Here is a 26,859-nt window from a genome sequence, read left to right as displayed (position 1 = left end):
TAGAGGTTCTAGGAGTGATGCAAGAAAATAGGAGGTAAGGTGGGGACATGGGCCTGGCTCTCTTACCATGTGGCAGGCAGAAGATGCTGTCCTGGCTGGTAGATGTGGCACCAATAGATGGCTCAGAGTGGCAGTTCAACTGCTAAAGACTTCAGTAATGGTGACCTTGGGAAATTTTATGGCAGAGGGGAATATTGTGAAAGATTTCATATTGGACAGTAGGGGGTTATTTTTAACTTGTATTGACACCCTGTGTAAGGATAAATGAGACTGAGAATAGTTGATAAGCACTAATATCTAAGAGTGAAAAGCAGAGAGTCTTGGTGGTAGTCTCTAAAGAGGCCTTCTATACCAGTAGTAGAAGGGCAGACACAGTAAAACAGTAGGGCTGAAGACCTGATTGTGAGTTGCAGAGCTCCAGAGGTATTCAGATAGTCAGTCCATGCACATGTGTTATGCAAAGGGCAGGGTCCTGATAGGAATAATCAGGGGTCCTGAAAAGTATGATAGGACATCTGGATGGATGCCCCTGAGGATGTTGACTTAACAACTACAGCTGCACCCTCTGGGCAGGCAGAGGTGACCCACCTCTACCTCTAGTAAGGGCTAGACCCCTCACTGTCTTAGAAGATGCTATATAGTCCTCTCTCCAACAAGGCAACAGGTTCTCCCCTCAGGAGTTGCTCTCACCTCCTCTTCTGGCAGCTGGGCCAATTAATGAGGGTGCTGTTAAGCATCTATAAAAAAAAGAGGGGCACCTGGGTGGCTCAGTCAGTTGAGTGTCTGTCTCTTGATTTCAGCTCAGGTCATGATCTCATGGTTCATGGGTTCGAGCTCCGCATTGGGCTCCGTGCTGATAGGACGGAGCCTGCTTGGGATTCTCTCTCTTTCCCTCTCTCTCTGCCCCTCCCTTTCCATCCCCACTCCCTCTCTCTCTGTCTCTTAAAATAAATAAACATTTAAAAATTAAGCAAAAGAATGGAGGAGCAAGAGGCTGAGGACAGTTAACCCAGTAGAAAGCACAATTCTTTGCTCATTTGCCAGATCTGAACCAATTTTCAGTTTCAGAAATCATTGACCAAAGAGGTGGGTAGATTCCTAGCAGAAAGGACCCTATGTTGGTCCAAGTATATATCTTGACAATATCTCCAGTTTTCGCCCAAAATGGCCTCTGACCACTTGTGTGGGTGACGGTACACTGTGAGAAAGGAAACGACCAGACATTTTGAAGTCCAAATTGACATTGATTCCCCAAATGCCTACAGTCCAAGTCACACTGGGCCCCATGTGTTCATAAACTCCCCTGCTCCCATAGTGATCATTTTCCCAGTCCCGGAGTGTATAATTGGAACAGATATACTTGACAATTGAAGTTAACCCCCTTACTGGGCCTTCATCTCTGGAGTAAAAGCTATCACAATGGGAAAAAACACATGGAAACTTTAGAAACTGTCCCTCTCCCACCCAAGGTCAAAATTGTAAAGCAAACACAATTTCTTATCCTGGGGAAAAGAGGAGTGATTAGTGCCACAATTAAAAACCTAAAAGATGGAAGGGTCCTAGTGCCTATCATTGCTCTATTTAAGTTGCTAGTCTGGCCCCTGCAAAAACTGGATGAATTTTAGAGAAAGACTATAGGCCACTGCAGGCTTAACCAATTGGTAGCCCCAACTGCAGCTGCTTTGCCAGATGTGGTATCCCTGCTGGAGCACACTAGTCAGCCTTCAGTGTAGGGTGTGCAGCCACCGATTTCGAGAATGCATTCTTTTTGTTCCAATTAGAAAAGAGGATCAAGAACAGTTTGCGACTTCTGGCTTCAGCTCCAATATGCATAGTGCTGTCATTACAACAAAAAAAAGGTGAATCATTGTTCACACTGTTCAACACACCCAATCACTGTTCTTGGCTCATTAGTGAACTGAGTTTGCAGGGCAAACTCCCATCCTGAAATCTGTATAAACAGACAAATCTAGATAGTTACTAATGACATCTGTTTCCTTGGAACAGAGCCTGCTGGAAACTGGTAGGAACATTTACATGGTGATTTTGATGAATTAATGGAAGAAAAATAGGCATATCCACTCACTATTAAAGTAACACCCACCTTGTCAGTAATTGATAGATCAAAAAGGGAGAAAAGTCAATAGAGACATAGTTGACCTGAACAGCAATCAACTCAGTCGATTGACATTTATAGAATATTCCATCCAATGACAGAATACAGTTTCTTCTTATGCTTACATGTAACATTCACCAAGGTAAACCATATAAGACTCTCAGCTTCATGAGGTCAGGATCTGGGTTTGTAAATCTCACTGTGGTATCCTTAGCACAACGTCTGGAACATAGGAGGTGCTTGATGAATATTTTTTGAATAAATGAATGAATTGTAATATTAGGTAACAAGACAAAGAATTTAGTCAGGATAGGAGTAGTAGTGCGATATAGTCTAACACAAAGAAAGTGCATTAAAAATATTTAAGCTTCAAAGCTTAGAACTGCAAATCCACATCAGTAAATAACATAGAAACTTCTTCTGTCATAGAAACTGCCACTTGGTTAGTATTCCTACCCCCCTGCTTTCATTTTGCCACTTGTTTAATACCTTCCAATAGCCCCTGTGTTTAGCTTCCTGAGCCTGGCAATCTAAGTCTTCTATAACCAGGGCTTTCCTTAATTATCTTACCTTACCTCTTATTTATTTCTCAAATACGTTGCTTTACCTCTGTTGTTACCACTAAATAATCATTTTGACTCAAGTCTTTGATCAATATATAGCTCCTCTTTTTTTCCCATCCAAATCCTTCTCTTTTGGGGGATCCTGAATGCTCTCTCTAGTCCGTGTTGATTGGCCTCTTTAAAAAAACTTGTGAGACATTTATTGTCTGTGCTTCACATTTTGGCATTTCATCATATATTGCCTTGAATTTTACCTGTTGCATATGTACATTTCTTGTATAAGCTTCTAGAGTTCTAGGTCATATCTCATTCAGGTCAACATTAATATAAAAATAATTTGTATCCCAGTAGTTTATCAGTAAGATAATTTCTTTTAGAACTTAGAGTGTGAGGCACCTGGGTGGCTCAGTCAGGTGAGAGTCTGACTCATGATTTTGACTCAGGTCATGATCTCATGGTTTGTGAGTTCGGGCCCCCACATCGGGTTCTGTGATGACAGTGTGAAACCTGCTTGGGATTCTCCCTCTCCCTCTCTTTCTGCCACTCCCCTGCTGACTGACACACTCTCTCTCTCTCTCTCTCAAAATAAATAAATAAAATAAAATAAAAAGAACTTAGAGTGCATTTTCCCATTGAAACAATATTAAAAAGAGTTAGATTATCTTTTACCTTTATAAAAGTGTATTTAACAAATGATGTTAACTGAACCATATTACTCTGGTGGGCTCAGCTTGGAATCCTTGGAGCAAAGGTCTGTGCAGCAGTATTTTGCACTACTTCCATCAGTCTCTGATTATTGGTTTAAAAACTCTTCATACTTGAGCAGTGGCTTATTTCATTAGATTATAGTTTCCTTAAGATAAATCAGTTTAGCGTCTTAAATTTGTGGGACTTTCATGGAGCTTCTTCTGGAGCAAGTTTGTATTTGGGGAAGGTGGACTGAAAGCCGTTTATGATGCCACTGTATAATTTTCAAAGACAAATAATGCGTGCCTGAGAAATATCACCCAGTTATGTTTTAATGGTAATCAAATATGCATAGTGGAGAATTGTCACAACCAAGGGATTTGTTTTATCACTGGTGTTATTTTTAGAGACAAGAACTTTCCTGGTCTCAGCTGACCTAATTATCCTATTGATACAATTTTTAAAATCCTAATAATTATAACAAGTATCTAGGAGAGAATTAGTAAAGTTTTTACAGAACTAACTATTTTTCGGGAGGAAGATATGAGCTCTAAAATATCTCAGTTTCACCTTGTGGAGCTTTAAATCATCTGCTTCTGTTTTTTTTTTCTTTAAATGTTTTAATAAATTCAGTGACCTAGATCATGACCAACAAGGGTTATATAGAATTCGATTTGGAGATTTTTTTAAAAACATTAATGTGTAAGAATATGAGAAATAATTGGGGTTACTGCAAATGATTAGTTATTAGTTTAGGGATTAAACTTTTAATTCAAATTGGTATAATGCATTATTGCTCTGGCACTTGGCTAAACCTCTACTCAGCTCCAGCTATTTGTGATGAATGGTATCTGGATTGAAGTCTTAGCTTCCAGAACTGTCCTACTCTGCAATATTCCTTTAGTTCTTCTGGCCATCAACTTCATTGTCTGTTCTTCCTGTCTACTATTGTTATGCTGGTATCAATCATATGGATATATACATAATAACTGTTTAGCATGTGTGGCTTTTGGAGTCAGATTACCTGGGTTCTTTTTTTTTTTTCCCGAAGATTTTATATTTATTTATTTATTTATTTATTTATTTATTTAATGTTTATTTTTGAGAGAGAGAGACAGAGAGACAGAGCATGAGCAGGGGAGGGGCAGAGAGAGAGGGAGACACAGAATCTGAAACAGGCCCCAGGCTCTGAGCTGTCAGCACAGAGCCCGACGCGGGGCTCGAACTCACAGACTGTGAGATCATGACCTGCGCCCAAGTTGGATGCTTAGCCAACTGAGCCACCCAGGTGCCCCTAAAAATTTTATTTTTAAGTAATCTCTACACCCAACGGGGGGCTCAAGATCAAGAGTCACATGCTCCACTGACTGAGCCAGCCAGGCACCCCAGACTACCTGGGTTCTAATAATAGCTTCACCACTTATTAGCTGCGTGTCTTTGGACCAGTTATTTAACATCTATCAGATGTGATTTTCTTAACAGTAAAATGGAAATAAATATATTAGCCGTCTCTATGGCTGTTGTAAGGATTAACTGAAAAAATCTGTGGAAAGCACTTAGCACAAGTACTGACTTGGCATATTGTTAGGATTCAAAAATATTGTAGTTATTACTATTACTTAAAAGGTATATACTATAGAATTTGAAATCACAGAATGTTATGGGGTAGAAGGCATTTGTCACTGAAATGTATTATTATTTAGAACATGAGTAAATGTAAAGATTTACTATTTATACTTTCAGGAATCCTTAAATATATTACTTAAACAGCTAGAAAAAGAGAAAAGGAGGCTTAAAAATCAAGTGAAAGACTATGCACTGAGACTGGAACAAGAATCAAAGGTTTGTTTTTATTCTATACTAGAAATTTCTTTGTAACTGCCATGATTTTTAGTATGTTATCTACAAACTTACTATATTATTATCACAAAATACTTACAAAACTATTTCCTACACTATTTAAAAAAAACATAGAGACATAAACTTGACTTAGTAATAGTCTTGCTAGTATTGCAAATCTTCTCTGATGTTGGGTTCTTTATTTTTGTATGTTTCTTGTAGGCTTACCACAAGACCAACAATGAGTGCCATACCTATCTAGCTGAAATGTCTCAGGTAACTTTTGTTTTCTTCCAAATTTTAAGAGTTTCCTCTCACTATAAATTACATTTTTCACTTTTCTAGGTTTTTGATTGGTTTGATTTGATAAACATGTTGGGATTATAGGAGAAAATGTACCAAGTTTCTAAATATATAAAGTGAAAAAGCAAATTTATAGCTTTTATAAAAAGGCATAAAAGGAGATAAAAGTTTCCCAAATTAAGGGAATTTTTTCATATTTGCTTCTTTCGTTATCTTTTAAGTTTGATCTGTAATTTCTAAAACTCAACCAAATAAGCAGTTATCCCTGTGCTATAATGAAATTCATGGTATTTTATGTCATAATTATGCACAATGAGATCTAAGATAGATATAGCACTGCTATCACTAGAAAGGGCTAGCAACTTAGTACAGAATTGGAAAGTATGCAACTACAAATGACAGGACAGGAAAGTGATCAGTAAATTAAAAATGATGTTGCATATATTTTCCATAGTTTTTCATTTGCCTTTCAGTTTTATTTATGATGTTAGTATTATAGAGTTTTTGTTTTGATGTTGTCAGAGCTATCTTTTATTTATGGCTTCACATGTCATAGTTTAAAAGACTGTTTTCATCTCAATGTTTCATAACATTTATCACATCTTTTTTTTAGTAGTTGGTTACCTATTTAACATTTAAATATTTAAACCTTAGCAACTTTATTCTGATGGATGTTTTAAGATCACGATATGAGTTTAGTTTTCAATGTGCATTATCTAAATGGAAGCATCCAAAGAGCAGTTGGACTTGTGAATCTCAGGGAAGAAAAGATAAAAATTGGAGATATAAACATGGAAATTATTGGCATATAGATAGTAAATGAAGCCAAGTGAATGAATGAAATGTATCAGGGAGAATACACACAGGGTGAAAAGAAAAGAGAGTCTAGAATATAGCTCTGCAGAGTTTCAACAGTGATAGTCAAGGGACAAAGAGCCAAAAAGAGGATTGGAGTCTTCAGGAGATAACTAGGTGAGGTAAGGAAGTAGAGGACCCTGAGGTCTAGGTTTGCCATAAAGATAGTCTGCTAGTCACTAATCTGGTGTTTCCAGAGGATCAATGAAAGGATTGAGAGGATGGAATTAAGACTGGGGATTGGAGTGGCACCTGGGTAGCTCAGTTGGTTAAGCATCTAACTTCGGCTCAGGTCATGATCTCGAGGTTTGGGAGTTCGAGCCCCGCATAGGGCTCTGTGCTGACAGCTCAGAGCCTGGAGCCTGCTTCAGATTCTGTGTGTCCCTCTCTCTCTGCGCCTCCCCCACTCATGCTCTGTCTCTCTCTGTCTCTCAGAAATAAATAAATGTAAAAAAAAAAATTAAAAAAAAAAAGACTAGGGATTGGAGCTGAGAAGGGGATGTATAGAACAATTTGGGAATGAAAGTCAGGGCAGTAGTGGGTAAACGGAGGCTTAGATTTCTAGTACTAAGATTAAATTAGGAAATTGAGACAAAGTAGGATCATTCCTTGTAGCCTCCTACCCATAAAACAGTCAGTTTATACTTGATGGTACTGGATACTTAGTTGGCAGCACTACTTACTCCTGCCTTTCATCAGACCATGAGTCCCCCTAGAATATGCTGCTTTTCATACATGTCAACTCCGCTTCCCTGAAGTTCTAGCGTAAACGCTACCTGCTTTATGAGATTGTGATTTGATGAAAGAACCACAGATTTTGGAGTCATTGTAAATTTGGATTTAAAACCCAGCTTTCTCCTTGAGTGTCATTTGAGCTTTGGGGCCGTAATTTCTTTCCTTCTTGGTAGAAGGGGAAATAATAGTGTCTTGCAGGGGATTTGTGAGTGTTTAGAGATGTAATATATGTAAAGTGCTGAGTAAAATGCCTGGCCCATAATACATTCTGAATTCTAATAAGTGGTGAGTATTATTTTCCTGTTTTTCTTTCCTGATCTCCCGAGCCTCCCTCTCTGTGACAGGAGCATTGGATTTTCTCCAGCTTCCTCCTTTACCTTTGTTTATCTGAAAAATTCATTTAGGTGGAATAGGTTCTACTCTGATTATGCAGGATCACTGAACATACAATCAAAGCCTATTTTAACAGCTTCCCAGGAAGCTGTTAATCCTGTTCTCCAGTATAAATGTTAATAAGGATTTTCACTCTAGAGTGAATTGTTAATCTTTACAGTCAAAGATGGTTCTGACCATGTGGATACTCCAGTGACTGGAAAGGTCAGTGGATGATCTGCAGTTCTTTCCATGCTGAATACATAAATAATTATTCTTAGGTGGATAACTAGAGCTATTGGTTGAGTCTCTTGTGTATACTTCTGCTGTCTTCACTGTTTTGAATGAAACGGAGTTTCCATATCTCACGATTTTTCCAATTTACACACTATGTGTATAGTTGATTTTTAAGAATATATAAGTACATTCATTACTTAAAAGCCAGGCAGAAAGACTGACTAGAGCTGCTTGTAACACATAATAAACTTACGTTCTATTCCCATAAACATAGAATTTTAGCAGTGGATCTGAGACATTGTTGAATATAATACTTTGGTTTAAAGATATGGAACCTGAGGCCATTCTGTTTCGTTGTCAAGCAATTGTAATTATTAGAATTGTTAAAGCATCATGTGATGCTCCTTATTCTCCTTCCTTAAAATCTATTGGTTTTAGTTGCATCCTCTGAAGAATATAGGATAATTCTATACTTCTCCTGTGTAACAGCTTCTCAAATATTTGAAAACAGCCCTTAAGTGTTTCCATAGTTTTTTCCCCTATGCTAAAATATTAAATTACAACAAAAGTTACACTAGCAATTCCCTCCGACATGGGTTCCAACCTATCCAACTGTTCTGTTGTCTTTTCAAACAACTCTCTTTTGTTATTGTTCAATTGAAATAGAGTTCCCCAGATTTAAATCTAGACTTGAAATATAATCTCAATAGCATAGCTGTTAAAATCTTGCCATTTTTTTCCTCCTCTGCTGCCTGAGAAATCCTTGCGAAATGCAGATACGATGTTGTTCCCCATTTAAAACCTTCAGTGACTCTGCATTGTCCAGAGGATCTCAGCAAAGCTTGTTAGAGTGGTCTACAAGGTCCTTTCCAACACACAGTGCCTGCCTTTCCATCCATGTTCCTGCTCACATCCTGTACTGCAGCCAGACCAGCCATATATGTGGTCCCTACATCTGTCATGTTGCCTTATAGTTGTAGGCCCTTGCTGCTCCTTCTGCCTGGAATGTCCTTTCCAGTTCTTGATTGGCTACTCGTCCAGGCCCCCTATAGCCCAAATGAGCATCTGCTTTATGCTTACAAAGCACCTGTGCAAACCTCTGTCGAGGCAGCGAATTGTACAATCTATTTATTGTGCTGTTTTCTCCAATAGATTGTAAGAATCATGATTTATCTTTGTGCCCTAGTGCTAAATTTGAGGTTGCCCATAGTGGATACTCCATAATATCTGCTGAGTGAATAAATGAATGAATTCCGTCTTCTGGTCCAATATGCCCAAAATTGCCCCTCTTAGCAAATGGTCTCACATCTTCATAAAAATGCTCTTGTCTTCTACCAAAATAAAACAAAAACAAACTTTTATTTTACCCTACCTTAATAAAATTACTACTAGGGGCACCTGGGTGGCTCAGGCAGTGAAGCCTCTGACTTTGGCTCAGCTCATGTTCTCATGATTCGTAAGTTTGAGCCCCGCATTGGACTCTGTGTTGACAACTCAGAGCCCAGAGCCTGCTTTGGATTCTGTGTCTCCCTCTCTCTCTCTGCCCCTCCCCCACTCAAGCTTGCTGTCTCCCTCTCTCTCTTTCTCTCTTTCTCTCTCTCTCAAAAATAAATAAATGTTAAAAAACAAACAAAAAACCCCCTACTACTTAGCTTTCCTTTTCTCAGTTAAACTTTGTGCAAAGGTAGATACACTCACTGTTTTGCTTTTACTCCTCGACCTCTTTCGACTCCCTCTGACTCCCACCACTGGCTGTGCCACAGTTTACTTTTTAATTGCCAAACATAATGACTCCTTTTCAATCCTCCTGGTAGTAGACATCTCTGAGACATTTCATATTGCTAACCACGCTCACTTGTTTGAATATCCCTCATCTCTTGACTTTAATGACAGTATTTTGTCCTGGCTTTTCCTATTGTTTAAATAATGGCCTTTGGTAATTCTCCTATCCCTTAAAAGTTGCTTTCTCTAGTTTATATGATCAGCTCTCTTCTCTGTGTGTTCTTACTGAATGACCTCATTTACTCATGTCTTGAATTGCTATCTATCTCTAAGGTCATCAGCCTTGATTGTTCTACCACCTACAAAGAAGTCTCCGCTCTTGTGCCATGGAAGTGTCTCAAAACAGACAAAAATAAAAATATGATCTTGTCTTTCCATTTCAGGACGCATACAGCTTCTATGGTCATATCTTCCTTAATGACAGAGTGCATGTATTATTTATATTCAGTGTCTATTACAAAAACTTTTAATGATCTTTATACCCATAGATGATATGATTTAAACAATTTCCTCTGTATTTGTTATAAAAACCACATGGAATGTGGGGTTGAGATAGAGGGGTCTCCATAATATTTAGAAACCTTATAATCCTGGAGAAGGCCAGAATTTAGCTTCTCTTATGCATGCCACCTAAGGGCCTGGTTATAAAAGAGTTAATTGAGAATGGACTATTTCTCTTAGCTCAGAATCAGTCATGAAATAAGAGGACAAATGCTCAAATGTTTGTATTTCAGGTCTCTGACTCATACCAAGTTTCTAAAAGGCAACAGATGGATCAACTGCCTAGAATGAAAGAGAATTCAGTGAAAATGTAAGTCTAACTGTATCCTTCCTTTCTAATTAATTATATTTGCCTGTGGATGGTACTGACAAAACAGGTGTCCATTATATTTGGAAGTTGAACTTCTACATTTTATAGCAACAATATAAAATAACAAACAGATGGTAGAAGAACTTAAAGAAGTTTGTGCTCTCTATTCACTATTTATATACATTTTTGTAGATCCCAAGAATATGTTTTGTCCTCCAACGTGGTAAGTTCTTGTTTCCTAAGCTAGAACAATGCCATACCCAAGAAGAGCCTAAATCGATACCATTAACAACAATATAAATACAATTAAATTATCAGCCTTAACTTGTTTACTGACCAAAGATGGATACTGAAATTAGTGTAGATGACAGTGCAGTTTAAACTGTGTTTTCCTATGTAAACAAAGACAATTTAGGATGAATAAAGAACAGAGGAATGTTTTCTGCGTTTAGGAAGTTATGTCTACACATGATTTTTCCTGTTCTCTACTAAATCCAGAAGAATTAGTCAGGCAATTCCACCTTATTCTATTTAGGAGAATATACTTATATATAAGTTAACGATATAAAAAAGTAAACCAAGATGTAAATTAGCTATAAATCAAAATTCTTTTCAAATACAGGCACTCAAGGTATATGCGACATGCAATTTTTTTTTTCGTAGAGATTCAAGGGATACATTTTGTCCAATATTTGGTTAGATGGGTAAAAGTGTATTCTTCCTTCAGTAGTCATATTTTAGTTTAGTTTAGTTTAGTTTATTCTGATAGAGACAGAGCAGCACAAATGGGGGAAGGAGCAGAGAGAGAGGGAGAGAGAGAGAATACCAAGCAGGCTCCCTGCTGCCAGCTGTAGAGACCAGTGTGGTGCTCAGACCCATGAATTGTGACATCATGACCTGAATCAAAACCAAGAGTTGAACACTTAACCAACTCAGCCATCCATGCACCCCATGGTCATAAATATTTTAAATTATAAATCATTATCCTGTATATTTTTATCAGTAGAAATATAATAGAGTTAAAACATTAAATTCTGGGAAAGAACTTCCCTCTGGAAACTATTATACCTCTGTGCTAGGGGGCCCCAAGACCACTCCCCTGTTCAGTGATTTGCTAGAACAACTCACAGGACTCAGCGTGTATTTGTGCACACAGCTAGGATGGATTTCAGCCAAAGGATACAAAGAAAAATCATCAAAGGAAAAAGGTGTATGGGATGAAGTTTGGAGGCAACTAGGTACAAGTTTCTTAAAGTCCTCCAGTGGAGTCACATAGAACACACTTAATTCCTCCAGCAGTAGGTTTATACCATGTGCAACAATGCATGAAGTTTTATCTTCCAGGGAAACTCATCAGATACAGTGCCTGGGGCGGCGGTGGGGGGGGGGGGGGGCGCCCACTGGTCACATATGTGCCCTGTGCTCAACACATACCAAATTCCAGACTTCCAGAAGGAAAACAGATGTTCACATAAACCATATTGTTTGTACAGCTTAAGTACAGTGAGCCGTTCTTTTTCATTTAAGGAAAGTTATATCCGTGTATGGAACTTTTTACCACTAAGTTCCCAGGCACCAACCAAGGGCCAACCTTGCAAACAGGCCTTTGTAAGGAAAGCAGTTTCAGGCCTGGTACAGTCACCCTGCATATTTCTTTTTTTATTTTTACATATGTCTTCCATTTCAAATTTCTTTTAGAAAGATATTACCTCTTTTATTCAAATCTACTTAAATAATGAAGGGAGAAATATTTTGAAAATACAGATAAAACTTACCCTAATCATCACACATATACATATATAACACTAGACTATACTCTGTTAGAGCAGTTTGATTTTCCACTGAATACTGTTGTAGATTGGATCTCTCAGGGAGACTCTGAAATCAGCATGCAAGAAGTTTACTAGTGAGCCTTCTTAAAATGAGTTCCTCAAGGGCAAGGGAAGGAAATAGGTTTAGGCAGAGAGAATAGGAGTGCCGTGCAGCTGCAGTCCCTTGTATCAAGCTGACTCATCAGTGGACGAAGCGTGGGCTTTCTTTCCTTCTAATGAGGTGACCTACCCTGAGAATCTGAGTCCTGTTTGCCATGTGTAAGTGGTACTCATCCACTTACTGTCAAATTGAGCAAGGCAGTATTAAAGGAGCCTTGAGCGAATGACCTAGATACCAAACTCCTTCCTCCTGGCCCCCTGCTGTATCACCCTGGCAGTCAGTGTCTGCTGGGCCTCCATGACATCGGTCTGAATTGAGCTAGAGGTGCTGGTGCATCAGAGGTGGATGACGTGGTCTGAAATACCTGCTCAGTAAGCTTGTTTGGGGCCTCTGGCACCGCACTGCTTGAGCTTAGATGTATCACTTCCATCTTTGATAGAACCTAATGTTGAATATAGTGCCTGGCATGAATAGGTGTTTACTAATTTTTTTAATGAATGCATGAGTGAATAAATGATTACACAAATAGACAAACAACTCTTCATTTTCTAGAAGTATTAATAACGCAAATAACTCAAATAATAGAAACATTTCTATATACCTATAACCTTCCAAATTAGGTATATATAATTGGCACTACTTTAAAATATTATTGGGGCGCCTGGGTGGTTCAGTTGTTTAAGCGTCCAACGCTTGATCTCCATTCAGGTCATGATCTCAGGGTTCCTGAGATTGAGCTCCGCATCAGGCCCCGCTCAGATAGCATAGAGCTTGCTTGGGATTCTCTCCCTCTCTCCCTCTCTGCCCCTCCCCCACTCATGCGTACTCTTGCTCTCTTGCTCATTTATTATTAAAATAAATAAATAAACTTTAAAAAAATTGTACTTAATTACTGCCTTAACTCTGGAATTCAGTATACTTTTTGATTTTAGTCTTAAAATCAAGTTTTAGAAAAATAAAGAAAACCAAGTTTTAATGTTAAGCACCCCACAGAAGAGGATATCCAAATGGCCAATGGACATGTGAAAATGTACTCAACACCATTACTTATTCAGCCAAATGTAAATTAAAATCATGAGATGACCAGGGGTGCCTGGTAGCTCAGTCAATTGAGCTACCGACTCTTGATTTCGGCTCAGGTCATTACCCCAGCGTCGTGGGATCAAGTCCCACATTGGGTTCTGTGCTGGGTGTGCAGACTTCTTGGGTTTCTTCCTCTCCCTCTCCTTCTGCCCTTCTCCCTAGCTTGCTCTTGCTTTCTCTCTCTCTCAAAAAATTTTTTTTGAGAGGCCACCACAAATTTTAAGATTGATAATTCCAAGTGTTGTCAAAGGTATGGAGGATGTGTAAATTTATGCAACCACTTTGGAATAGTGTTTAGTATTACTTTCTACATTTAGATGATTATATAACTACTCTATGACCCAACAATTGCATTCTTAGTTACATACCTAACCAAATGGTACATACATTTACACCAAAAAAACCTGTCCAAGAATGTTTCATAGAATCTTTATTCATAACAGCCATAAGCTGAAAACAACTCAAATATCTATCAGTAGCAGAATGGGGGCGCCTAGGTGGCTCAATTGGTTAAGCATCAGACTTCTGATTTTAGCTCATGTCATGATCTCATGTTTTGTGAGATTGAGCCCTGCATTGGGCTCTGTGCTGACAGCGCAGAACCTGCTTGGGATTCTCTCTCTCCCTCCCCTTCTACCTCTCTGTAGTTCATGCACACACCCTCTCTCCCTCAAAATAAATAAACATTTTTTAAAAATAGTAGAATCGATAAAATTTTTTAAGAGATACAAATTTATACATCTATGTTACTCATATAAAAACAAATATTCACATATTTATTAATAATAACATGAATATATTATATATATCAATAATAACAACAATAAAAACAAACTACAGCTCACACAACATCATGGATAATCATCACAGTGTTGGGGAAAAGAGGCCAGAAATAAAAGAACACGTATGATTCTATTTATATCATGTTCAAAGACAGGCAAAATTAAACTGTGGTGTCAGAAGACAGGATAGTGTTTACTAATGGAAAGGAGAAGGGGGATGATAATTGGGAGTAGCACAAGGTATTCCAATGTGATGGCAGCGTTCTGTTTGTTGACCTGGGTAGTGGTTACATGAGTATTCACTTTATTATAATTCATAGTGCTTACAACGATGTTTTATGCACTCTGTATATGTATTATACTTAAAACAGTATTTTAAAAATCAAGTTTTAGTGGCTTTTAATGTTTGCTTTGGTTGATATTCCTACACATGCTAATATTAAATATCAACTTATGGAGTTTTCCTAATGTTCAGAATAAATCAGAGCATTAGGAAATACCCATTTCACTGTGATATGCTGTTTTTTAAAAAATATTTATTTATTTTGAGAGGAAGAAAGGGAGAGAGAGAGCATGCACGTGGGGGAGGGGCAGAGAGGAGGAGAGAGAATTCCCAGTAGGCTCTGTGCTTACAGCATATGGTGCTCACAGCCCCATGTGGGGCTGGATCCCACAAACCGGAGATCATGACCTGAGCTGAAATCAAGAGCCAGATGCTTAACTGACTGAGCCACCGAGGTATCCCTGTGATATACTATATATTTTTTTAAGTCTATCGAAGAGGGATAAGTGAATATTAGCCACCACATATACTCCTACTTTGTGGAACCATGCCCAGAAATGAACAAGATCTCTATACTGCTATTGAAAGATGTATTCCAGAGATCCTTGTATAGACTGATTTGAAAAAAAGATACAGGGCACCTGGCTGGTTCAGTCAGTGGAGCATGAGACTCCTGATCTTGGGGATTTAAGTTCAAGCCCCACATCAGGTGTAGAGATTACTTAAAAATAAAATATTAAAAAAAGAAAAAAAGGATAAATAAGAGATATTATCTTTAAGATAAGTAGAAATCATCTCTTTAGGATAAAGTTTGGAAGTTGCTGAAAACTTCTAGACAAGTTAATAGGTAACCTTATTATTATGACTAATGGCATGTATTAACTATAAAAAATCATTTTCCTGCAAGCAAGGAGTTCAAAAGCTGGTAACACAAGCAGTGTTTCCTAAAAGTAAACAACTATAAAATTAATTTTTCTTTAGTGTGAACAGCCTCATTTTTTTTTTTTTTTTTTTTTTTTTCTGTTTAGAAGTGTTCTAGAGTGATGAAAAGCTCTAGAGGAAGAAAATAACAAAGCAATCCTTTAGTGCCCTGGAATCACAGGACCTGAGGGAAAATGATTCTAGGACTCACTAAGAGATAGATTATTCAGGGAACCTCCTTTTGATAAGAAAAGCAGCTAGAATAGAGAAAACACAACCAAAATATCCAACATTAAGGGAATGAATAATTTAATAAACTATGAGGATATTATGAAGTTACAAAATATTACATTCTAGGAAATTATATAACTGACATAGGAAAACATTTATTTATAGTAGTAAGTAAAAATTATAACACAAAATAGTAAGGTGGGATTATGAATGACTTATACCTTCTGGCATTTTCTATAAGAATATGTGTACTTTTACACAACCTAAAGTACCCAGCTTATAATGGGTATGCAAGATATAGAGCTAGTTTTATAAAGTTCCATTGGTTCTACTAAGAAAAGAACAATAAAAATTTTAAATAAGCACAGAAAAAAACTAAACCTTGATAACTTCACTTGGAACTAGACGTGTGTAGGAAGTCAAGGTAATTATTAACTGGGTACTTCTGTCTAATTGCTTTTCATGTTTCCACTTGTTTCTGTAGGGTAGAATTGGGGCAGCCATTTTATTTTTATTTTTTTTTTTTTCAACGTTTATTTATTTTTGGGACAGAGAGAGACAGAGCATGAACGGGGGAGGGGCAGAGAGAGAGGGAGACACAGAATCGGAAACAGGCTCCAGGCTCTGAGCCATCAGCCCAGAGCCCGACGCGGGGCTCGAACTCCCGGACCGCGAGATCGTGACCTGGCTGAAGTCGGACGCTTAACCGACTGCGCCACCCAGGCGCCCCCTGGGGCAGCCATTTTAAAGAAAAGAATATGTATTCTTTTTAATCATTTTTTTTTTTTAATTTTTTTTTTCAACGTTTATTTATTTTTGGGACAGAGAGAGACAGAGCATGAACGGGGGAGGGGCAGAGAGAGAGGGAGACACAGAATCGGAAACAGGCTCCAGGCTCTGAGCCATCAGCCCAGAGCCCGACGCGGGGCTCGAACTCCCGGACCGCGAGATCGTGACCTGGCTGAAGTCGGACGCTTAACCGACTGCGCCACCCAGGCGCCCCTCTTTTTAATCATTTTTAACTATATTATATTAATGGAGAAAAATCAAGGGGCACCTGGCTGGCTCAGTCGGTAGAGCATGCAACTCTTGATCTCAGGGTTATGAGTTTGAGCCCCATGTTAAGTGTAGAGATTATTTAAAAAATTAAAAAAATTTTAAACTTAAATAAAGGAAAAAAGGCAAGAGAAAATTCATCTACTAGAATGACTATGGAATCCCTCAAGTCAAAATAACAGTGTAAGTATTTGTGTAGATAATGCAGTATGGTATTTTAAAAAATAGTGAAAAGTAAGGTGGTAACTGAAAAATTTGACTGGGTTTGGAGCAGATAGATGAATCAGTTTTTGCCTCCGCCACTTAGATTTAATGTGGCTTTATGTAAAGTAACCTCCCTCATACTCTGTTTATTCACCTGTTATATGGGCATGATGAAATCCAGATTGAATGGTTAATATGAAAATTAGAGATTATTGAAAAATCCCTAGTTCCATAATACCAGCTGTTATTATTATTCTACAATGTATAGTATTTTTTGAATATAAAGAATTAGCAAAGTAACAAAGAATTTGTTTGTGGGAAGAGAATAAAACATATGACAATAATTTGAAACTGCAAATGACAAAGCATAATCTTGCAAGGGTCTAAGCTACTATGATGTATATAAAAGCCACAATACACAGGAATGGAAAGTGGTTTCCAAATTTTATTTACCATGACTGTTAGCATATTGTGACCCACTATACCCACATATATATTTATGTATAACTGAAAAAACATTATGAAACAGTACATAGTCTTATTATATGTGATGCACCCTGGTATTTTCTATTTTGTTTTATTTTTTTATGTTGCTGTTATAATTCACTAAATAAATCCACTATTTTTGGGGGGCCCAGCATGGAGCCCAATGTGGAGCTTGAATTCACAGCCCTGAGATCAAGACCTGAGCTGAGATCAAGAGTCAGATGCTTAACCAACTGACCCCCTTGCGCCCCTCAGTCCCCTTTGACCTATATCAATTGCAGTTTGAAAAACACTGTTCTAAAAGATATCTAGGAAATTAAACATATTTTTAGAGTTAAGTATCTCAGCTTGATGATTAATGTCATCATGTCAGTTGGATCCTATAGAGATCATTGATATTAAGGAAGCTATTTGAAATATTATCAGCACACTATAAAAGCATTAAGTATAGTAAACAATGTAGAATGTATAATGAGCTATGAATTGAATATGATATAACTGAATGCTTGTGGTTAATTCCATATTACACCAGAAGATGAAATTATTCTAAAACATTGCTATTTAATTAAGGAAACATTTTAGCATAGGAAATGGTTTATTCCCAAAGTACATTTAAAAATATTTATAATGAGATATAATTTACATACAATGAAACTCATTGCTTGTTGGAATATTCACAAAGTTGCAAAATCATCACCACTAGAACATTTTCATCTCCCCCCAAAACCCTTTTACCCATTAGCATTCACTTTCTATTCCTCTCTCCCCCTAGCCCCTGCCAATCACTAATCTACTTTCTGCCACTATAGATTTGTTTATTCTTGTTATTTCATATAAATGGAAGCAAACAATATGCAGCCTGGTATGCCTTTGTCATTTAGCATAATTTTTCAAGGTTCATCTGTGTAGGAGCATATATCAGTATTTTATTCTTTTTTGTGTCTGAATAATATTCCAGTGTTTGGATCTATCACATTTTGTTTATCCATTAATCAATTGATGGATGTTTGGGTTGTTTATATCTTTTGACTATTTTGAATAATGGTTCTATGAACATTCATGCTGCATATAAGTTTTTAATTCTGTTGGGTAGATGCCCTGAAATGGAATTTTTGGGTCAATTGATAACTGTTTATCTTTTTGGGGAACTGCCCAACTATTTTCCAGAGTGGCTGCACCATTTTATATTCCCACTAGTAATGTATGAGTGTTCCAGTTTCTCCACATCTTTGTCAACATTTGTTATTGTCCTTTTTTTTCCCTCTCCTAGTAGATGTGAAGTAGTATCTCATTGTAGTTTGATTTGTACTTCCTAAGGACTATTGATGTTGAGCATCTTTTTGTGTACTTGCTTGCCATTCATATATCTTCTATGTAGAAATGTTTAATCAAGTCTTTTGCCCATTTTTAAATTGACTTGTTGTCTTGTTGTGTTATAAGAGTCCTTTATATATTCTGGTTACCAGACCTTATCTGATACATGATGTGCAAATATTTTCTCCCATTTTTTGTCACTTTTTTTTCTTTCTTAATGATGTCTTTTGAAGCATAAAAGTTTTGATTTGGATAAAGTACAATTGATCTGCCTTCCTAGGATTTGTTTTTCTTGGTTACTTGTGCTTTAGGTATCGTATCTAAGCCTAATTCAACAACACAAAGATTTATAGATATGTTTTCTTCTAGGTTTAATAGTTTTAGTTCCATTTTTGAGTCTTTTTTGAGTTAATTTTTGTATATGATGTGAGACTGGGGTCCAGTTTCATTCAGTCTTTTGCATGTGTCTGTCCAGTTGTCCTAGCGCCATTTGTTACAAAGAATATTCCTCCCCAATTGATTGTCTTTGCACCCTTTTAAAAAAATCAACCATATTGAGGCACCTGGGTGGCTCAGTCGGTTGAGTGTCCAACTTTGGCTCAGGTCATGATCTCGTGGTCCATGGGTTCGAGCCCCATGTTGGGCTCTGTGCTGACAGCTAAGAGCCTAGAGCCTGCTTGGGATTCTGTGTCTCCCTCTCTCTCTCTGCCTCTCCCCCATTCATGTTCTGTCTCTCTCTGTCAAAAATAAATAAACATCTAAAAAAATTTAAAAACATAAAAAACCAACCATATGGAAAAAAGAGGGGCACTTGGGTGTCTCAGTTGGTTAAGCATCCAACTCTTGATCTCAGCTCAGGTCTTGATCTCAGCGTCATGAGTTCAAGCCCTGCATTTGGCTCCACATGGGGCATGAAGTCTACTTAAAAGGAAAAATAAAAAATAAAAAAAAATTAAGCATAAACATAAGAGTTTATTTCTAGGCTCTCAGTTCTTCTATTCCATTGGTCTATAAGTCTATCTTAATGCTAGTGCCGTGCTGTCTTGATGACTAACTTTTCAGTAATTTTAGAATAAGTTAGTGTGAGTACTCCAACTTTAATCTTCTTTTTCAAGATTGTTTTGGTTGTTTGGAGTCCCTTTAATTTCCATACGAATTTTAGGATCAGTTTTTCAGTTTTTTCACAGGGATACCAGAGAGCTGGGAGAAAAGGCTAAGGCGAGTTAAAATGCTACAAAGTTGTGTTCTTGCTGAATTTCAGTTGTGTGTGTGTGTGTGTGTGTGTGTGTGTGTGTGTGTAGTGTGTTTAATAAATTCTCCAGAATTGCTACAAATCCTTGGTTAATTTCCAGAGCTCTGAAAAAGTTGCTTCTGACCATTTTTGCCAATTTTTTCATTGATTTTATGGAGAAAAGAATTTTCTAAAATCCTTATTCTATCATTTTCCCCAGCATCACTCCCTGAGTAAAAGATTTTTAAAAAGCATCTTGGAGGGAATTGAAGCTGACTCTACTCCCAAATAAGAGCGTGGGAAAGTTGGCTTTATAAAAATATGTAAGTCAATAAAGGAAAGATAGTCCCATGGAAATTCAAGAAAAGGACTTCTAATATAACTGGGCCCAAGATATTAAAGCTAGAATTCAAGGTAGCTTTAAAAAACTGAGCAGAACTTCATAGATCTTCACGTTAGTGGTCTGCCATACAAAATAGTAATTAAAGGCACAGACTTTGAACTCAGCTATCTGGATTCAAATTCCAGATCCACTTACTAACTATATAACCTCATTTTTCTCATTTATCTAACAGGGGTAATAATAGTACCTACATCATAGGCATTTTCATTGAGGTTGATAAGAATCAATCTTTGAATCTATGAATCAATTCATAGACTAGAATAGATTTTAGAATAGTCCCTGGCAGGGGTGCCTGGGTGGCTCAGTCAGTTAAGCATCCAACTTCGGCTCAGGTCATGATCTCGCGGTTCATGAGTTCAAGCCCCACATCGGGCTCTGTGCCGACCGCTCAGAGCCTGGAGCCTGCTTTGGATTCTGTGTCTCCCTCTCTCTCTGCTCCTCCCCTTCTCATGCTCTGTCTCCCTCTCTCTCGAAAAATAAACATAAAAATAAGAATAGTCCCTGGCATAAATTGTGTGCTGTAAAAATGTTGCTGTTATTATTTTTATGTAATCAACTAGTTCAGTCTCTATTTCACTTTTCATTACCAACTGCCATCTTCACTCTCTGTATCTTTTTAATATCACAGACCTTGGTCTTAGTTTCAATTTTATTATAATTTTTGGTAACATATCTTTGGCTTACTTATTTCCTTACTCTCCTTGCTCAACTTCATGGTCACTGTCTATATTTTCTTAGCTTTAATTCATATTTCCAGAGGTAATATCAGAATGGTCCATCTCATCCCTCTTTGAACAGAGCTTTCTACATTAGGCCACGTCATGGGCTCCTTCCTGGCCTTTGGATTATCTGCCCTTGAGATGGTTGCCTGTCTGTAATGAGATAATGTGGTATAACATATGACTGTTTAGGGTGGTACCATAAGCATATAATGTTTCTGTTGTACACAGTGGTGACTGAAAAATCATGATTAACACTTCTTTTATTTCAGGGTAAGATATAATCCAGTTAATCAGAAGACAATGAATGCCAAGAGAGGACCAGGAAAAAAGATTACAAGATCAAACCATCTTCCAAAACTCGATCCATAATTCTAGAACTGGAATTCTATTTCTTCCTTTTTCTCGTCCATAATATTCAACTTATGAAGTTAATGTTCAACACATTTTTCAGGGAATGAAATAGACAAGAAAGAGCTATCAAACTTCTCTTTAGCTCCTCTTACAAAAGTTTTTTCCTTTGTATTAAAGTAATTTTCTTAAGTGATCTAATATAAGTGATCTAAAATACCTAATAGTGTTGCTTTTGATTTTAAAAATATCCTGAAAGTTGGCATTACTACACTTGCCTTTAATAATATATCCATGATCTGTGCTGGTAGTAATTGGTTTCTAGTTGGTTGTTAGCTAAAAATGTGAGCTCATCAAAACATTTAGTTCTTATAGGCTATATCATATTCAGATCTTTTAAACTTATGGTTTAGCAACAGATGTTGGTGAGGATATGGAGGAAAGGGAACCCTCTTGCACTGGTAGTGGGAATGCAAACTGGTGTAGCTGCTCTGGAAAACAGTGTGGAGATTCCTCAAGAAATTAGAAACAGAATTACCCTATGACCCAGCAGTAGCACTCCTAGAAATTTATCCAAAGGATATAGGAGTGCTGATTTGTAGGGACACATGTACTCCAATGTTTATAGCAGCACTATCAACAATAGCCAAATTATGGGAAGACCCAAATGTCCATCAATTGATGAATGGATAAAGAAGATGTGGTGCATGGATACAGATACAGATACAGATATAGATATAGATATATAGATATAGATACTACTCAGTGATGAAAAAGAATGAAATATTACCATTTGCAACAACGTGGGTGGAACTGGAGGGTATTATGCTAAGTGAAATAAGTCAGTCAGAAAAAGACACATATCATATGTTTTCACTCATATGTAGAATTTGAGAAACTTAACAGAAAACCATAGAGGAAGAGAAAGAAAAATGAGTTATAAACGGAGAGAGAGCCAAACCATAAGAGACTCTTAAATACAGAGAACAAACATTGATGGGGGTGGGGGTTGGGGGTTGGGGGGTGGGGAAAATTGTTGATAGGCATTGAGGAGGGCACTTGTTGGGATGAGCACTGGGTATTGTTTGTAAATGATGAATCACGGGAATCTACTCCTGAAGCCAAGACTACACTGCATATACTGTATGTTAGCTGACAATAAATTATAAGAAAAATAAGTACTAAACTTATGGCTTAGGGCACCTGGGTGGCTTAGTTGGGTGTCCAACTCTTGATTTCAACTCAGGTCATAATCCTAGAATGGTAAGATCAAGCCCTTATTAGGCTCCATGCTGAGCATGGAGCCTGCTTGGGATTCTCTCTTTCTCCCTCTGCCCCTCTCCCCTGCTTGTGCTGTCTCTCTCTCTCTCTAAAATAAAAACAAAACACAAAACATAAAAACTTATGGTTTAAACAGAGCTACAAATCAGATGATTTTAAACTTTGATTTGAACTAATGTGGTGTTATGGACATAACCTTCAATCAGCCATCAGCTTGGTTATAATTCCCACCCTGCCGTGAACTTAGATCTTGGGCAGTTTCCTTCATCCCATCTTTATTTCCCATATCAGTAAAATGATGGAGGCAAATGATATAACTTCTAAGGTTTGTACTTTGCTAGAAAACCAATACTTACTTAACTACAAGCTCCTACTACTTAGCACATAGTAATTTAAATCATTTTATGATGTTTTTAATTCACAGTGATGGCCTAATTCTGTAGACCAAATATTGCAAGCATTCACAATCTTCAAGTCTAAAAGTAGAGATAAGGAGGATAGGAGAAGGGTTTATTTAAGGCATTTATATAATTTATTGAAATTTTCTATTTATGTTTAGGTTGTTTTATAATTGTTACCTAGGTCTGGAACATACCTATGATTTATTTGCCCAACTTAATAAGTAAAATTATTAGACTTTATATTTCCAGAAATAACTCACAGTTAACTAAGTATATTTTCCAGCAAATGGTGTTCCCACCTTCTATCTGGAACTAAAACCTAACTTCTATTTAGTATCAACAGTAATGAATACTAAATGCATTTCTATAATAAATTGTATAGATATTCACTTTCTTTAAGGAACAATGCATAAATTTCAGATAGACAAATAATTCTTTTATGTGACTTTAAAAAGTAATACAGAAAAACATTCAGTAACTTTCTATAAATTATTCCAAATGGAAACTGTTTGGAAATATTTCTCCCATTCCTTTTTTTTTTTTTAAGGTTTATTCATTTTTCAGAGACAGAAAGCGACAGAGAACGAGCCAGGGAAGGGCAGAGAGAAAGGGAGACATAGAATCTGAAACAGGCTCCAGGCTGTCAGCTGTCTGCACAGAGCCTGACGCTGGACCCGAACTCATGGACCACGAGATCATGACCTGAGCCAACGTTGGACGCTTAACCGATTGAGCCACCCAGGCACCCCTATTTCTCCTATTCTTAAGCTAACAAAAGATATCAGGTATAGTGACCCATATTGTTAAGCAAATATTAGATTTTTAAGTCTTATACAATCTTTGTTAGCATTAGCAGCAAATTGATGATTTAAATATTAATGATATTTGTAATCAGAATTGTCACTGAAAAATAAATTTATTTCTATCATACAAAGCAAGCCATTGTGGGGATTGGATTTAAGAACATTTAAATTTATGTCAATTACTAGGATGGGTAGTTGAACATCTTATTACGGGGACACTGTCATGTTTAAGTATTATTTCTGCAGGAGCTACTTTGGGATACTTCCAATGACAGAAAAGGTCTGTCTTAAACAGAGAGATGGCATAGCATAAAGAACTGATATGGGGGCTCTCTAAGATCTAAGTTCTAATATCAGCTTTGCCACTTCTAAGCTTCTGACCTTGAGTAAGTCACTTTTCATTGTCTCATTTTCATCATTTATGGTACTGGGAATAAATTGCTGTGCAGATCAAGGATACTTACTACATATTTATTTGTTTATTTGCCCTATTTCTAAAAAGATTTTGTTAGATTTTACTAAATATAGAGGTATAAAAACAATGATCATAACAGAAAAAAAAGTTAATTTCTTGTAAGAATTCCCAACTAAGAAAAGCTTGAGCTTTTAAGCTTTCTAGCAATCAGCACAAAGAAGGACTGAATTATACAGCTCTCATTTTTTTGTAGAAGGAATATACAAGTAGAGAAAAAGTTTTACCTAATTCTAAGCTTTAACGATAATGTATCATGTGAAGTTTTGTTTTGTTCTGTTTTGTTTGTTTTTTTTGACAGAGAGAAAAAGAGCGCGTGAGCACACACACGTGTTAGCTGGGGAGGGACGGAGGGAGAGGGAAAGAGAAAATCCCAGGTAGCCTCCGTGCTGTACAGACTTGAGGCTTGATCTCACGACCATGAAATCATGACCTGAGCCAGAATCAAGAGGGGGACACTTAACCGACTGAGCTACCCAAGCACCCCTCATGTGCAGTTTTATAAGAAAATGTAATTAGGGGCGCCTGGGTGGCGCAGTCGGTTAAGCGTCTGACTTCAGCCAGGTCACGATCTTGCGGTCCGGGAGTTCGAGCCCCGCGTCGGGCTCTGGGCTGATGGCTCAGAGCCTGGAGCCTGTTTCTGATTCTGTGTCTCCCTCTCTCTCTGCCCCTCCCCCGTTCATGCTCCGTCTCTCTCTGCCCCAAAAATAAAATAAACGTTGAAAAAAAAAATTAAAAAAAAAAATGTAATTATTTATTGAAATAACGAGTGCAAAAATGATAGCTTGGGATTTTAACTTTGTTTAATACTGAAATATGTATTAATATCAGTGTTTGGGTTTTTGTTGAAGAGTTTAGAATTCATAAAGCAAAATATCAGTGAGCAATATTTAATATATTTCAACATTTTAATATCTAAATGTGTTATAAAATATCAATATCATTTATGAAAACAAATTTTGCTATGAAAAAGGCAGATGGTGAGTAAAAACAAGGATGTGGAAAAATTGGAACCCTCATAAACTGCTGGTGGGGATGTAAAATGGCACAACCATTTTGAAACAGAGTTACTATATGATCCAGCAATCCCACTCCTAGGTATATACCCCAGAGCAATGAAAACCTATATCTATATAAAAATGTATATACAAATATTTATGGCATCATAATTCATAATAGCCAAAAAATGTCCATCAACTGATGAATGGATAAACAAAATGTAGTGTATCTAAACAGTGGGATATTATTCAGCAATAAGAAAGAAGTACGGATGTATACTACAATTTGGATGGACCTTGAAAACATTCTAAATGGAAAAAGCCAGTCACAAGAGGTCATATATTGTATAATTCCATTTATATGAAAAGTCCAGAATAGGCAATTCATGCAGACAAAAAGTAGGTTAGTAGTAGTTTCCAAAGGCTGGTGGGGCCAGGGGAAGAAGGGTGGGTGATGGGGAATGACTGCTCATGTGTACAAGATTTCTTTTGGGGGTGATGAAAATGTTGGAAAATTAATTGTGGTGATGGTTGCACAATTCTGTGAATATACTAAAAAACACTGAGCCAGTTAGATGAGTTAATTGCATGTTATATGATTTGTACCTCAATAAAGCTGTTATAAAAAACAAATGTTAAACATGCTAATATGTTAATATAAGTTAGCAAATAAATTTTAATAAAGTATTATTTGATCTTCCTCAGAAGATGTGATCTTAAAAATTAAGATGGATCGTCATTTGGTGCTATTGTTGAGTCAAGAGCATAATTTTGAGCATAATTTTCCAACAAAGAAACTCTTTCAGATACTACACTAGTCAGAAGAATGATGAGGATTAAGTGCTACTTGCCAAATTTCCTTGACTTCTTTTGAATAATCTCATCTCTTGCTTCATAACCTTGTGGAGATATTTATGAAACATTTTTTAAAGGAATCTGTATGTTTATTTATTTACTTTATGAAATTTATTGTCAAATTGGTTTCTATACAACACCCAGTGCTCATCCCAACAGGTGCCCTCCTCAATGCCCATCACCCACTTTCCCCTCCCTCTCACCCCCCATCAAACCTCAGTTTATTCTCAGTTTTTAAGAGTCTCTTATGATTTGGCTCCCTCCCTCTTTAACTTTTTTTTCTTTCCTTCCCCTCCCCCATGGTCTTCTGTTAAGTTTCTCAGGATCCACATAAGAGTGAAAACGTATGGTATCTGTCTTTCTCTGTATGACTTATTTCACTTAGCATCACACTCTCCATTTCCATCCACGTTGCTACAAAAGGCCATATTTCATTCTTTCTCATTGCCAAGTAGTATTCCATTGTGTATATAAACCACAATTTCTTTATCTATTCATCAATTGATGGACATTTAGACTCTTTCCATAATTTGGCTATTGTTGAAAATGCTGCTATAAACATTGGGGTACAAGTGCCCCTATGCATCAGCCCTCCTGTATCCCTTGGGTAAATTCCTAGCAGTGCTATTGCTGGGTCATAGGGTAGATCTATTTTTAATTTTTTGAGGAACCTCCACACTGTTTTCCAGAGTGGCTGCACCAGTTTGCATTCCCACCAACAGTGCAAGAGGGTTCCCGTTTCTCCACATCCTC

At 37.2% G+C, this 26,859-nt stretch overlaps 1 protein-coding gene across 3 annotated transcripts in view; it reads left to right on the top strand.

Moving 5' to 3' along the window:
* CCDC169 (coiled-coil domain containing 169) overlaps positions 1-21,520 on the top strand; it is a 47,033-nt gene extending 25,513 nt beyond the window's left edge. For all 3 annotated transcript variants that reach the window (XM_045474019.1, XM_045474027.1, XM_045474035.1), the window contains 4 exons: positions 5,110-5,208; positions 5,428-5,481; positions 10,224-10,300; positions 21,218-21,520. In XM_045474019.1, coding sequence (XP_045329975.1) covers positions 5,110-5,208; positions 5,428-5,481; positions 10,224-10,300; positions 21,218-21,317 — 330 coding nt within the window. In that variant the 3' untranslated portion in view covers positions 21,318-21,520. The remainder of the gene's footprint in view (positions 1-5,109; positions 5,209-5,427; positions 5,482-10,223; positions 10,301-21,217) is intronic.
* Positions 21,521-26,859: the final 5,339 nt, after the last annotated feature.

This window comes from Leopardus geoffroyi, chromosome A1 (assembly GCF_018350155.1).
Source record: "Leopardus geoffroyi isolate Oge1 chromosome A1, O.geoffroyi_Oge1_pat1.0, whole genome shotgun sequence".
Taxonomy (NCBI): domain Eukaryota; kingdom Metazoa; phylum Chordata; class Mammalia; order Carnivora; family Felidae; genus Leopardus; species Leopardus geoffroyi.
Note: the sequence above shows the minus strand (reverse complement) of the source record. Positions and strands in the feature narration are given on the sequence as shown.